Here is a 13,833-nt window from a genome sequence, read left to right as displayed (position 1 = left end):
GGGATTTCAGTAAAATAAAACCCCTGTATCCATAGGGGATCTATGTATTGTCGAAAGCTTTCATGGCTGGAATCACTGGGTTGTTGTAGATATTTTGGGCTGCATGGCCATGTTCTAGAAGCATTCTCTCCCGACATTTCACCTGCATCTATGGCAGGCATCCTCAGAGGTTGTGAGGATGCTTGCCATATATTCAGGCGAAACGTCAAGAGAGAATGCTTCTAGAACATGGCCATACAGCCTGAAAAACCTAGAACAACCCATAGGGGATCTATTTCTGAATTTACTCTATAGCAAACCCGATTGAAATGTATGTCTTCTATTGAAAGTTATCATAAAGTCATTCTGGAAGATCTAGAAATATCCTAGAGAGGGTTCTATAGGAATTTGCTAGGTCATCCAGTGCGATTCTTACGCAACTTCCAGCTAAAGCACTCCATAAAATTGCTTTGATGATCCAGAAAATTCCTAGAGAGGTTATCTTTTAACAGATGTGGGCCTGTGACACTGGATATTGGTCCCATGATTATGTAGGTCATGCTGTTCTCCCTGCCCAAGGACAAACAAATAGTAGATAAGCGCGCTTGGTGGGGACACGGGACAGGGCCTTCTCCGTGGCGGCCCCCCGACTCTGGAACGCCCTTCCAAAAGATCTCCGACAGGCCCCCACACTAGCAGTTTTCAGAAGGAATCTGAAAACCTGGCTGTTCCGTTGTGCCTTCCCGGATTGGGAATCCCCATCCCAAGTCCTAGTAGCACTTTAGCACAATTAACATTACTGCACACCGTACTTTAATCCCTACGCCCCTCCTATCATTTCAGCACTTTTAACCTTGTACCCCTCTCGCCGGCCGAACCAGTTTTAACATGTCTTGATGTATTGTTATTGCTGTCTTGCCAATTTTTGATTTTGATTTGATTTGCTTTTTGATTTGATTCGCTTTGTTATTGCTTGTTATGTTCTCTATTGTATTGTGTTTTGTGGCTTCGGCCTGTGTAAGCCGCATCGAGTCCTTCGGGAGATGCTCGCGGGGTACAAATAAAGTTAATAATAATAATAATAATAGATAAGGTGATGCAACTATTCCTGGACTGCAGAGAACAGGCATTTCCGTCCTCATGTCTCCTTTCCCTTTCCAATCTTAACATATACAAAAAGAAACACCATGGTCCTGAAAAATAACTTAAGAAGTGTATTAAATAATATTAAATATAAATAAATATAAACTGTCAATGATCAGTCTGCACAGTGAGGCATGTGGACTATCAATTGCAGTATGAAGTGGTGCTATTCAAGCAGAGTCAGCATCAGATGAACATTACTGGGCACCTGGAGATGGCTTAAAGACCTTTGTCCTCTGCCACTGTGGATAGATGAGTAATAGGGCATATTCCTATTGCTGACTAAAGAGCTGGAAATAGTTGATGATGACCTGACTGAAGAAAAAAAGAATATTGTAATTGTCTGCTCACTCATTTTCAGCCTCCTTTGCTTTGAACTAGAGTACAAAAGCTAGCAAGTAAGCAATAGCAGCAACTGGTATTCTTTCTCTGTACATTGGAGAACAGATGATCAAACGGCAATGATGGCAAAAGTGAGAAACTGCCATGTTTACTTCTGCTTGATTGATGATAAGGGAGAAGAAATGCTGCTTGTTTACCTCTTCCTATGGATACTGGTGGGAGATACAACTGGAGTGAGTAGTTAGCATTGAGGAAAAGTGGTGACCCAGGAAAGTGTACCAGGACTGTGGCGCAGCTGGCTGGGAATCAGCTGCATTAAGATCACTGCTGACCGAAAGGTCATGAGTTCAAAGCCAGCCCGGGTCAGAGTGAGTGTCCAACCAATTTGTGTAGCTTGCTGTCGACCTTTGTAGCCCGAAAGACAGTTGCATCGGTCAAGTAGGAAATTTAGGTACCGCCTATGCGGGGAGGCTAATTTAACTAATTTATGATGCCATAAAAATCTCCAGCAAGCCTGCAAAGAATGAGAAGTACTTCATCAGTGTCACAAATGAAAGGTGAAGCAACAGCTCCCCTGGTGGCCAGAATACCCTCATGAAAAGTTAAATTGCCTCTGTGTCTATATATGTTGTGTGTCTATGGCACTGAATGTTTGCCATGTATATGTACATTGTAATCCGCCCTGAGTCCCCTGCAGGGTGAGAAGGGCAGAATATAAATATTGTAAATAAATAAAATAAATAAATCTCCCCAAGCCTGAAGGCAATACTGAATGCAGGAACACTTTTACTGCCCCATATATTATTTGTGTAGACTGGGCATATGTTTGGGGATCCCCCGGTGCCACAGTGGGTTAAACTGCTGAGCTTGTTGACTGAAAGGTCACAGGTTCAAATCTGGAAAGCGGTGTGAGCTTCCGCTGTCAGTGCCAGCTTCTGCCAACCTAGCAGTTTGAAAACATTCAAATGTGAGTAGATCAATAGGTATTGCTCCGGCAGGAAGGTAACAGCGCTCCATGCAGTTATGACCTTAGTAGAGTCTACGGGCAACACTGGCTTAGAGATGAGCACCAGCCCCCAGAGTCGGGCACAACTAGACAATGTCAGGAGAAAACCTTTACCTTTTTAATCCAAAGATGGATTTTGATTCCTATTGTGTTGAACCATGAAAAAATGTGATACAGATCGGACCTACTGCCTTTTGTGATAGTGTTAGTTTAGGATAGCATTGTTGCTTTTTCATTGTGTGATAGGAAAGAGTTATCATGTTTCTGTGCTTCCTTCAGAGGGTTAAAATGGCCACGTTGCAATCATTTTCTAAAATTATGTATTATCAGTGTATACACACTGATTGTAATACACACATTCTAATATAACGAAGAACAGCTTTTTGATAGTGATGCTAAATGGATTAGATTATTGAATTGTAAATACAAGTCAGGTGGCAGTTGCCTGTTATGTAAGCATTTCCCTCAGCATTATTCAGAATGCAATGGTTAGCAATATTAACTCTAAGAAGTTAGATAAGGCATTGAACATTATAAGTACAATTTCATTTGACATTTCTCCACTTGAAGTACATAGTGACCTTATATTTTGTGCTGCGTATGTGTTTTAACAGGGAACTTTTTAGAACTTTTAGTCCTTTTCTCTTCATTATTACATAGGAAAAATTTAAATATCATTGAATCTAGTATTTTATTTACCCACAAGGCTTTCTTGAGTATATACTTCCTCTCTCTAATTTTAGTAATGACATTTAGTAATTGTAACTTGTCATTATTCATTATGTTAACAGCAGAAGAAGAGCGCAAAAATGTATTGTTTCCCATTTCCCAAAAAATTGTGGTTTCTGCTATGGATTTTTTTAATCAAATGGCAATATTACATCATCAAAATATTAATTCTGTTTTACCTTTGGACTTTTTGATATTGTGAACAGGCCTGCCAGCTGAAGACCGAAACCATTACCTATGAAGAGAAGGAACAACAACTTGTAAATGATTGCGTGAAGGAACTCAGTATGTTTCTTGTCTTCCTTTGCTTTTTGAGAGAATGGTTACTCTGGTTATGTTTAGGTTTTTGTGCCGTTTTGTTGGCCATACTAGTCTATATTTTCCTACGTTCCATCAGTCCCCAAACATTGGTTGAGAAGCTTAAACATATTGACCCTCATTTTTACAGTTTTTAGTTATGTGTCCTTCAGGTTGGTGTTATTTTCACACTTCTGTATCTGTAATGCTTGCTAGAGAAAAATCCAACAAACATTTAAGAATGATTAGTCCCTACTCCCAGTCCCTAGCTCACCAGATAGTCCTCTGTTCTCTACACTTCTTCCAATCCCCCAGCCCTATACTATGCTGTTTTGGTCCTCTTTATACCCTGATCATGCCCATCTTAGTATTTGGTTGCTTGAGTGAGTTTTAATGCTGCTGTTTTGTACCCTTATGTTTTATTTATTTGTGTTTTATTTGACTGTTATGCTTTGCTATGTTTTGTTTTAATCGGGTTTTTTGTTTTTAATGGATTCTTTTGTTTTGATATTCTGTTGACATTTTGTCCCATGAGTAAGCTGCCCCGAATCCCTTTGGGGAGATGGAGGCTGGGTAAAAAATAAAGTTATTGTTATTATTATTATTATTTGACATTTAATAATGTCCTAAAATCTTCAGAGATTTACTCTGATATATTCCAGTGTAAAGCTGCAAGAGCACTCTTGTCAGATGCTCACCCGGCAACTCAGGAGACCTTGGAGAACCTCACCCACAACTGCATGCCAATAATAATAATAATAATAATAATAATAATAATAATAATAATAATAAGGCTTTTTGCCCACAGATAACTCCCAACACTCCCTCAAGGATATGTGGGCTGTTTCTCCATGTTTTTGGTTTTTTTCTGAGCCATATAGTGATAAGAAGAGACCTCTCCTCCACTAAAGAGAGCCAACTTTTGGGCTACTTACCATTTAAAAAATAGGTCTTCAATGTTATGTGGTGAAAAATGTGGACCCATATCCCCTTGGGGATATTTTGAGGCATCTTTTTCCCCCCAAAACATTCAGGGTACTGGTAATCAATATATTGTAGTTCACAAGCAATTGGAAATCCCTTTCAGTGCCTGATTGTATATCAGCTATCTCTCTTTCTCTTTGCATATGTCTTCATCAATACTTCCTTGCTTGTATCAATGTAGAAAGTAACTTATACACTGAGCAGTTGTATATTTGAACTCATTTATTTATTGTTCCTTTCTAAAGGAGATGCAAATCTCCAGATTGGCAATATAGCTGAAGAATTGGCCAAGAAAACTGAAGATGCTGCCCGGCAACAGGAAGAAATTACACATCTTCTTTCTCAGATAGTTGATTTGCAGAAGAAGGCAAAAGCTGTAAGATTCAAGGGATGATTACGGGGGGAGGGGGATGTATCTCTAATGTAATGCAAATACGCTTTTAATTTGTAAATCAGTAGAATATATATATTGCAAGAGAAACCATATCATTTTCTATGTGATGTATTACTTTTATTTATTTTATTGCTTTTTCAGTGTACAGTAGAAAATGAAGAACTTGTACAACATCTGGGAGCAGCTAAAGATGCCCAAAGGCAACTCACAGCAGAAGTGAGCATAGCTATTTAGTACTCTAGAATTTGGAGCTGGAAAATTGCTTTTTGATGGCCTTAACTTTTTTTTTGCCCACTTGTGCTTGGTATAATGTCGGAAAGATCATTTCAGTTAGAGCAGTCATGGGCAAACTTTCTAACTTGGGGGCTGCATGGTGGACTGGAGTGGGGTGGGTGGGCTGGGAGGGAGGGGGTTCTTCCCAAGCACTTCGGCAATATAGCAGTAGTGACAGACGTAAATAACTCAGCTTAGTATCAGGCTGTTAATTTGTTTCACAGTTGATTACTAGGTAAGGTTGAGTGTTACATATCTAGGCTTCGTTGCTTAAAACACTTTTCCTAGAAGTGCGCCAAAACATGTGCTATACATCTTACTACTTTGTCTAATTTCATTGTTTCAGAACAGAAAAGGAAAGAAATCAAAGTCTGGTCTGAAACAATGAAATTAGACAAAGAAGTAAGATGTATAGCACGTGTTTTGGCATACTCCTAGGAAAACCCTAGATATGTAACACCCAAACTTCTATTAAAAAGTAAGATTTATAGTCTTTAGTGCTACAGAAGCAGCTTCAAAATATATAGACAAGGACTTCAGATATCTCAGGAGCCACAGAGATCTGGATTATATTTATGATCTTCTCTGCTCTTCATTAGTCTCTCTGTCTCTCTGTCGGTCTCTCTCTCTCTGTTAAGAGAGACAGAATGCATTTTGAATGACAAAAAATATTTTTATATGATTTGCATTAAATATTCAGTTCTCATAGGCCCTTGAATACTCAGTCTACTGAATGATAAATTATTCATGCTATCATTAAAACAGATATAATGCATTTGATCTAAATGTACATGTAAAACGTATGGTTCATAACAAAAACTACTGCTCAGTATCCTTTTAAAAGTGTTTTTCTTTACATCATTATCTGCAACATTTAGATAGATGATGCTATATAAAAATCATTTCTTTTCTTTATGAATTGCAGTTACGAGAGCTGGAGGACAAATATGCAGAGTGCATGGAAATGCTTCACGAGGCGCAAGAAGAGCTGAAGAACCTTCGAAACAAGACGATGCCAAATGCCATATCACGCCGTTACCATTCACTAGGCCTTTTCCCCATGGTGAGAAGACTTATCAGAAATCCTTTCTGACAAATTCCTCTTTCATCAACATATTTCATCAAGATTATTTTTTAAAAAACATAGATCCCAAAAACATTTTAGCAGGTTATTTATTTATTTATTGTGTCAGTAGCGAATTGAGAATACAGTATAGAAAAACCACAACGTTAAAAACTTGGCATTATACTAAATTTCCTATGCAGTCGCGCCTGGGACTATAGAGAAAGAGGCATGGACGTGACTTCTTTCCCCAGGGGATTGCTTCTTGCCCTCCTTTAGGGAAACTGGAACTCCCAAGGACCAGAACACAACAAGTAACTCGAAATGGTGTTTATTGTTGACAATTAGTTCTCTTTCTTAGGCACAAACGTGATGTTTCAACAGGGAAAGATACTTTACAAACTCGAAAGTCCAGGGTCCTAGGAGTTATAAGCTGAGAAGCTTTTCCTGTTCCCTCTCTCTCAATGGTTGTGAATGCCGGAGCAAACCACAACCGCAGTTCAGTGGCCTAAGTTGAAGGACAAGACCTTCCTATGGTGCCAAAGAACCGGAATGAAGGCGCCTGAGATCTTCACAATGTCGTTCCGGGGGTTTGAACATAAAGTATAAGACTCTGGGGTAATAAACCTAAGAATTGGTAGTAAAAAATGCCTTGACCAGGGGCTTTGGGCCAAGCTTTTGCACACGTCCATCCAATGAGTCTACACGCGCCGTCACATTTACTTTGACCAGAAGCAGGCTACCTCTGGTGTCGCTGTGAGAAGATCCTCCATGCATGTGGCAGGGCATAGACTTCATAGTCTGTGAGTTGCTCTTCTTCACACTTGCATGTTATGGGCATGTTATACTCCCTTCCTAGGGACATTAGATCGACCCCATCCCTCCTAACATTTTGAAAACAAGTCAAAACCTGGCTTATCGAGCAAGCTTTTGCAAATGCAGTGTAACTAGCAAATTTAGACCCACAGAATGACTGGACGATGCGATTGGAAAATGTTTTTAGTAATGAGATGCTGAGAACTTAAGTTTTTACTGGTTTTATATGGTTTTATATTATATGTTAATTATTTTTAATGGTAATTTATGTTGTTTGGGGGCATCACATTGTGCCAACTGTAAACTGCCTTGAGTTGCCATAAATATGGCAAACAAACAAACAAATAAATAAGATTGCCCAGAAAATTGCTGAATCATGGTCTAGCTGGCCGTTTGCCTGTGCCTGGTCTAGAGGCATTGACATCAGTTTTCCATTTCAATGAAGTATGATAAATCCTTCTTCATCTAACAGACTTTTTAAAATGAGAGGAGTACGATATCCAGGCATGGATCTCACTGTGTATCATGTATTACAAAAATAGATGTGTTAGTAACATGGTGCTAACTTCTTTAAAAATTCTCTTAACAGGATTCTTTGGCAGCTGAAATTGAAGGCTCAATGCGAAAAGAACTTCATCTGGATGATCCTGAATCCCCCGACTTAACGTATGGCCAATGCATTATGAAATTTCGATGTTTAAGAAAGATAACTGTTTGACAAGTAATTGAAGTTCCATGTAATAGGTGTCAAACTTCTTATGTAGTCTTATTTGAGGTGAACTAAGCATAAAAGAAAGACCTCTGTGATATGATAGCTTACAGGAAATTGCCCAATCTATATCATAAAACAGTCCCTTGCCATTTGAGTCTAGCTAATTTACAATGTAAAAGGGCACATTCTGGAGCTGTAACACATGCCTTAAATTCAGTTTCCACAAAATACATTGCTTTTGATTTCGTCTCAACAAGTCAACAGTTGACCATGATGCCTTACTGCTATAGTGTTATTTCTGCTCAGTTTTTAGTGAATGTTTTTGAAAAACTTTGAGTGGAAGGGAGTAGATCTCCATATATGTTGCTATTACTGTAGTGTGAAAGTAAATGTATTGGAAGATCCAGTATTATTCTGATGGAATATTTCCTTGGCTGTACGACTCTTGCAGAGTCAGAAATATGCCACATTCTATACAGTATCATCAAAGTCAGCTTCTCTTCCAGTGAGGGGTACAGTTGAAGTAGAAGGGGGTATGTCTGTGTGGCTACAATATAGTCACCCCAGTCCAGCCATGAGCAAATGTCATCCCTTCAGGCGTTTTGGACTTCAACTCCCACAATTCCTAACAGCCAGTAGGAAATAAGACTACCTGGCCTAGGACAAGAATCAAATGCATAGGTTTCTTGAATAGACAAGAAAATGGGAAGCATTGTTCAGGGAAATTTTTATCAATGTACAATCCTTCCTTTTTCTCCAAAATAACAACACAATTCAAAATTAATAAAATTCTGTTTGTTGATAACACAGATCAACAAAAAACATTTCTTGGTGTCTTGGTTTTTAGGCCTGTTCCTGAGGTTACTTGGGGCATTGATTCTCAAAATTGTAGTGTATCAGCTCTAGTTTCTTAGATATGGTGTGTCAAATGACCGGAAAGTTTGTATCATAAATCTATGCTTCTCGTGTAAATTAAGTTGATTTTCCTGTAGAATCATAAAAGCATAGAGTTGAAAAAGACATCTTGGACCATCCAGTCCAATTGTTTGCCTGGCAAGAATGATACAATCAAAGCCATCCAGCCTCTGTTTAAAAGCCTCCAAAGAAGGAACCTCCACCACACATAGAGGCAATGAGTTCCACGGTTGAATGGCTCTTACGGTCAGGAAGTTGTTAATGTTCAAAGGAGAAAACCCATTTCCTGTAATTTCAATCCATTGCTCTAAGTCTGTAAACTGCCTTGAGTCGCCTTCAGGCTGAGAAATACGGTAAATAAATACAGTAAATAAATAAATAATAAATAAATCAAGTCCTAGTCCCCAGGGCAGCTGAAAACAAGCCTGTTCCCTCCTACTTGTGACATCCATTCAAATATTTAAACATGGCTATCATGTCTCCTCTCAACCTTCTCTTCTGGAGGCTAAAAATATCCAGCTTTTTAAGCTGCTCCCATACAGCATCGTTTCCAGACCTTTGATCATTTTGCTCCCTCCTCTGGACACATTTCAGCTCATACAATTTTCTTTTAATGTTTAATGTGCTTCCTTCATGGTTAAATGATATTAATTTAAACATTCAAATATCCTGATTTTCTTATGGGGGAGCAGAGTGAAGAATGGTACATGGCCTATGTTCTTTATCTCAAAAACTAGAGCTGATGGGGGGAAAAACTGGTGACATTTTTTGGAATCAGCATAACAAGTATATCCAGGAACAGCGTGACCATTTAAGGCACCAAAATATGTGTTGGCCAGTGTAATCATAGCAATGAATATGTCGCCAGAGAGTTATACAATATCATTGTTTAACAAAAACTGAACGAACTATGAAATCATTGTAGAAGACTTTAGGATGTTATTTTTGTTGTTACTAACAATCTTGTTTCTTCGGCAGCCATCACAAGAGAGTCTTTGATACAGTACGAAATGTCAATCAGGTGGTAAAACAAAGATCCCTAACTCCATCTCCAATGAACATCCCAGGATCAAACCAGTCTTCGGCAATGAACTCAGTTATTTCTAGTTGTGTCAGCACACCACGGTCCAGTTTCTATGGAGGAGACATCTCTAATATCGTGATAGACAACAAAACTAATAGCATCATCCTAGAAACAGAATCGACTGACTCTGGGTCAGTAATATATAGTCAGTATTTGGAGGCATCTCTAGTGCAATCTCATCTTTTTGGTGTCTTGCGTGTTCAGTGATGTGTTGCTTATTAGTGTGTGATTAGGATGTTTGCATCAGCTGTATTTGAGATGCTTAGTTTTAGAATGTCACTGTGTTCCAGCCATCTAATACAGATAGTGTTTATTGGGCTTTCTGTAATCACAACCTATCATTCCTGGGTAATTCTGATTTTTACAACAGAAATATGTAGTTTAGCCATGTGATTTTAGTGCAGAAGCTGTCTTTTAGAATTGAACCATTTAAAAGCTTTGCTTTTCACTCCAGTAGTTGAATGGTAATTTAGCAGAACATCCTCCTAGTGAGTCAATAATCAAGTAATCGAAACAACTCAAAATTATTTGAACCAGTTTGTGATGTTGGAATGTAGATTTTCCCCCCTTGTATTAATTGGCCATGATTTATTAAAACTCAGTATCATCCTTGAGAGTTGAACTTGGAGTAATCACATAGGAATAGGCTACTTGTGAGAAGATTGTGGTCCCTAGAACAATTTTCTATGCTACAGATAGTCTGCTTTCTTTTTTCAAAAAGAAAATTAAATTCTTCGTAGCCCATATGGCTGTGGAGAGAAATTTATATACTGTCTGATAACATTGGCCAACACACCTTTTGGTTCCTCAAATGTTAAATTTGTTTCTGGGTATATTTGACTTCCTGATTCCAGAAATGGCACTGGTTTTCCCCATCAGCTCTAATTTTGAGATACAGGACACATGCTATGTACCAATCTTCATCTGCTCACCCATAAAAAATCATGATAAACATTAGACATGTGCGCAAAATTCGTAACTACCATTTCTACTATTTCTTTCATGTCTTTCATTTATTCGGAAGCACGAAACAGGAACCCCCCTCCCCACATGGAAATCTGCTTGACACAAAAGTCTGATAACAGCCTGATTTCGTGTGCATCCGAACTTGCCTCCTTGCCTTGGAAAGAGAGTGTGTGTGTGCCGTGGCATGCATGCATGCAAGCAGGATGCACCACACTTCTTCTCTTCATCCTCTTTTCTCCTTCTTGTCTTCCTCCCTGATGCTGCTCTACTTTAGGGATCCAGATGTGGGGATGAGTAACTGAGTGACTTGAGAAGCAGGGGGGTGAGCCCTCAATCAATGCCTCCTTGCCTTGTAAAGACAGTGCGTGTGGCGGGGCATGCAGGCACTGGCATGCTGGCCTGGAGAGTGCCTGCAGCTGAGCTCTGGGTCTGCCTGCCAGTACACCACAATGCACTCCTTTGCCAAGGAAAGGCCTGGCCTGGAAAGTACAGTTGCTTGCTAGTGCCTACAGCCAAGCACCTCTTACTTTACAGTAGAAACAGCTGGTACCAGATAAGAAGAACGCACGCTGGGAAGTGGAGCCAGTGGGTGGGAATCTCCTCCCCACCCCCCAAATAATGGTCTGATTTTCGGGCCTTGAAATGAAAGACGGAAAAACAACCACCACCACCCCCCAAATTTTGGATTGAGTCCCCCAACAAAAGCCAGGACACAAAACAGGACAAGGTTTTCCCTGAATCCATAGATCTAATAAACATATCTAAGAAACTAGAGCTGATGTGGTCTATCCAAGGCAATTTTCTGAATCAGTGCCTTAAATAACTCCAGGAACAGGCCTAAAAACCAAGACACCAAGATTTTTCTTTTATTGGGTTGTGTAATCATTGCTGAATTGATCTGATGCCTATGAGGAGTTTGAAAAAATGAACTACTTGATGCCTCTGGGTGGAAGTAGGAATAGTCTGTCTTTCCTCTTGGCAGTCTTGACATTCAGGATTCGGCCCTAGAATGAAGGATGTTGCCCACTCTTGTATCCATGCAATTCAAGTGAAATATACCTCCCTTGGAGAGGTGGAAACTTCCTTTTTTTTGTTGCAGTTCAAAATTATTTATTTTCATTCCTTTAATTTGCCTTGTTGCCTGGAGGCATATTATCAGTTAAAGTCTGTTTTCTCTTTGATTTAGAAATGATGAAAACAACAAAAAACCTGGAACCCCAGGGACACCTGGTTCCAGTGACCTTGAAATAGCCCTACGGAGGCTGTCTCTTCGAAGAGAGAACTATTTGTCAGAACGAAGGTTCTTTGAAGAAGAACAAGAAAGAAAGCTGAGAGATTTGGCTGAGAAGGGAGAATACCATAGTGGCTCCATTACTCCAACAGAGAGCATCATGTCGTTGGGGACTCACTCCAGGTTTTCCGAATTGACTGGATATTCAGGAATGTCGATCAGCAGTCGCTCATACCTCCCAGAGAAGCTCCAGATTGTGAAGCCCTTAGAAGGTGATAACAAAGTACCTCGACCTTTATCTGTTCTCCTTAGTGACTGTCTGTGGTCTCTTCTCCATCAACAAGAAGCAGGAAACCTCCGTAACACATACTCCTTTTACTTTAGAGATAGCCTTCCACGTTGCTTATTTGAACTCTTCTGAAGCTAAAGCTATTTGTTTTTGTTTTCTGAGCAAGCAACCTCTTGAGTTAGTCGGAAACTGTGCAGTGTCTCTAATCTATTTCAGGAGCATAATCATATAATGCAGTAAATTCACTTGAATTCAAATACATGTTTAGAGAATAATATAAAAATATGTAGGTATAGAAAAAAATAATAACATTGAGTGGTAATACATTAACTTGTAACGTGTTAAACAGTCAACTTTTTTTGAACATCTACACTAACTAATGAATTGTGGTTTTGCTACTAGATGTCTAGACCAGAGCCCTGGATTACATGAATCTTAATTGTTCAGCTGATTTGAAATTTGCTGTTACAAACCAATGCACGGCACTTTTCAGCCTTAATAAGACCAAGATGCCTATATAATCTTCCCCCATTTCCATAGACACTGAAAATGTTTATAGTACATAAAATGTACAATCTTTTATGCATAGTTCTTCAGTTTTGGTTTGCAGTCATAGATTTGCAACTTCTAAATATATCAACTGTCTGTTTTTAACTTGTATTCCATAAACTATTTATTGTTTACTGCATTTATATCCCACCGCTCTCACCCTGAAGGGGACTCAGAGCAGCTCACAAAAAAGGCACAATTTGATGCCACATATACATACATAAGATAAAATCCAACATATACATTAAAACTAAATAATTAAATCATATCAATCTTAAAACCAATTAATTAAACCCACGCAATCCAAAGGCATATTCCATGAGCCATTCCAGTCGTAAATTGCACTATACCATAGTCACATATTGCACTGAGAAGTTCTGTCCAAAGGCTTGGTCCAACAGCCATTTCTTCATTTTCTTTCTGAAGGCCAAGAGGGAGAACACTGATCTAATTTCTCTAGGGAGGGAGTTCCATAGCAGAGGGGCCACAATTGAGAAGGCCCTGTCTCTCATCACTACCAATCACTCCTGCAAAGGAGGTGGGAATGAGAGCAGGGCTTCCCCGGATAATCTTAACCTCCGAGATGGTTCATTGAGGGAGATATGTCCAAACAGGTAAGCTGGGTCGGAAGTGTTTAGGAAAGACAGGGGCAAACCTTTTGCCTTGGGGCCACATTGCAGGCCTGGCTGGGAGGGCCAGGAGTGGGGCTGTTCACATGCTGGGTGGGACGGGCCCACGAGGGGTAGGGCCTGGGAGAGGTGATGCTAGAAGGGAACAGGGCAGGTCCTGGGTCACCCTCAGGTTGTCTTCTCAGCATAATGCTTGCCTCATCCTTTTGCTGGGACATGCGGCGACTGCCCCAGTCCTTCTCCCCCATCCTCGAGCTGTCCTCTTGACATTATGCTGGGAGGAAGGTGAGACAGGCGGCGGCTGAGAGTGCTGCAGAGGGCTCTCAGCCACCATGTGCCTTCCTTGAGCTGTGTTCCCATCTCAAGGATGGGGCCACTCTCTCCGTCCTTATGCTGGGAGGAAGGTGGCTAAGAGTACTCCAGAGAGCTCTC

General features: G+C 39.9%; 1 protein-coding gene across 9 annotated transcripts in view; it reads left to right on the top strand.

Moving 5' to 3' along the window:
- The window catches only part of TRAK1 (trafficking kinesin protein 1), a 118,862-nt gene that overhangs the window by 80,212 nt on the left and 24,817 nt on the right, over positions 1-13,833 (top strand). For all 9 annotated transcript variants that reach the window (XM_060781767.2, XM_060781765.2, XM_060781760.2 and 6 more), the window contains 7 exons: positions 3,406-3,484; positions 4,726-4,856; positions 5,016-5,090; positions 6,073-6,210; positions 7,616-7,692; positions 9,632-9,868; positions 11,890-12,206. In XM_060781767.2, coding sequence (XP_060637750.2) covers positions 3,406-3,484; positions 4,726-4,856; positions 5,016-5,090; positions 6,073-6,210; positions 7,616-7,692; positions 9,632-9,868; positions 11,890-12,206 — 1,054 coding nt within the window. The remainder of the gene's footprint in view (positions 1-3,405; positions 3,485-4,725; positions 4,857-5,015; positions 5,091-6,072; positions 6,211-7,615; positions 7,693-9,631; positions 9,869-11,889; positions 12,207-13,833) is intronic.

Source organism: Anolis sagrei, chromosome 6, assembly GCF_037176765.1.
Source record: "Anolis sagrei isolate rAnoSag1 chromosome 6, rAnoSag1.mat, whole genome shotgun sequence".
In the NCBI taxonomy this organism is placed as follows: domain Eukaryota; kingdom Metazoa; phylum Chordata; class Lepidosauria; order Squamata; family Dactyloidae; genus Anolis; species Anolis sagrei.
This window is presented reverse-complemented; position numbering and strand designations above follow the sequence as displayed.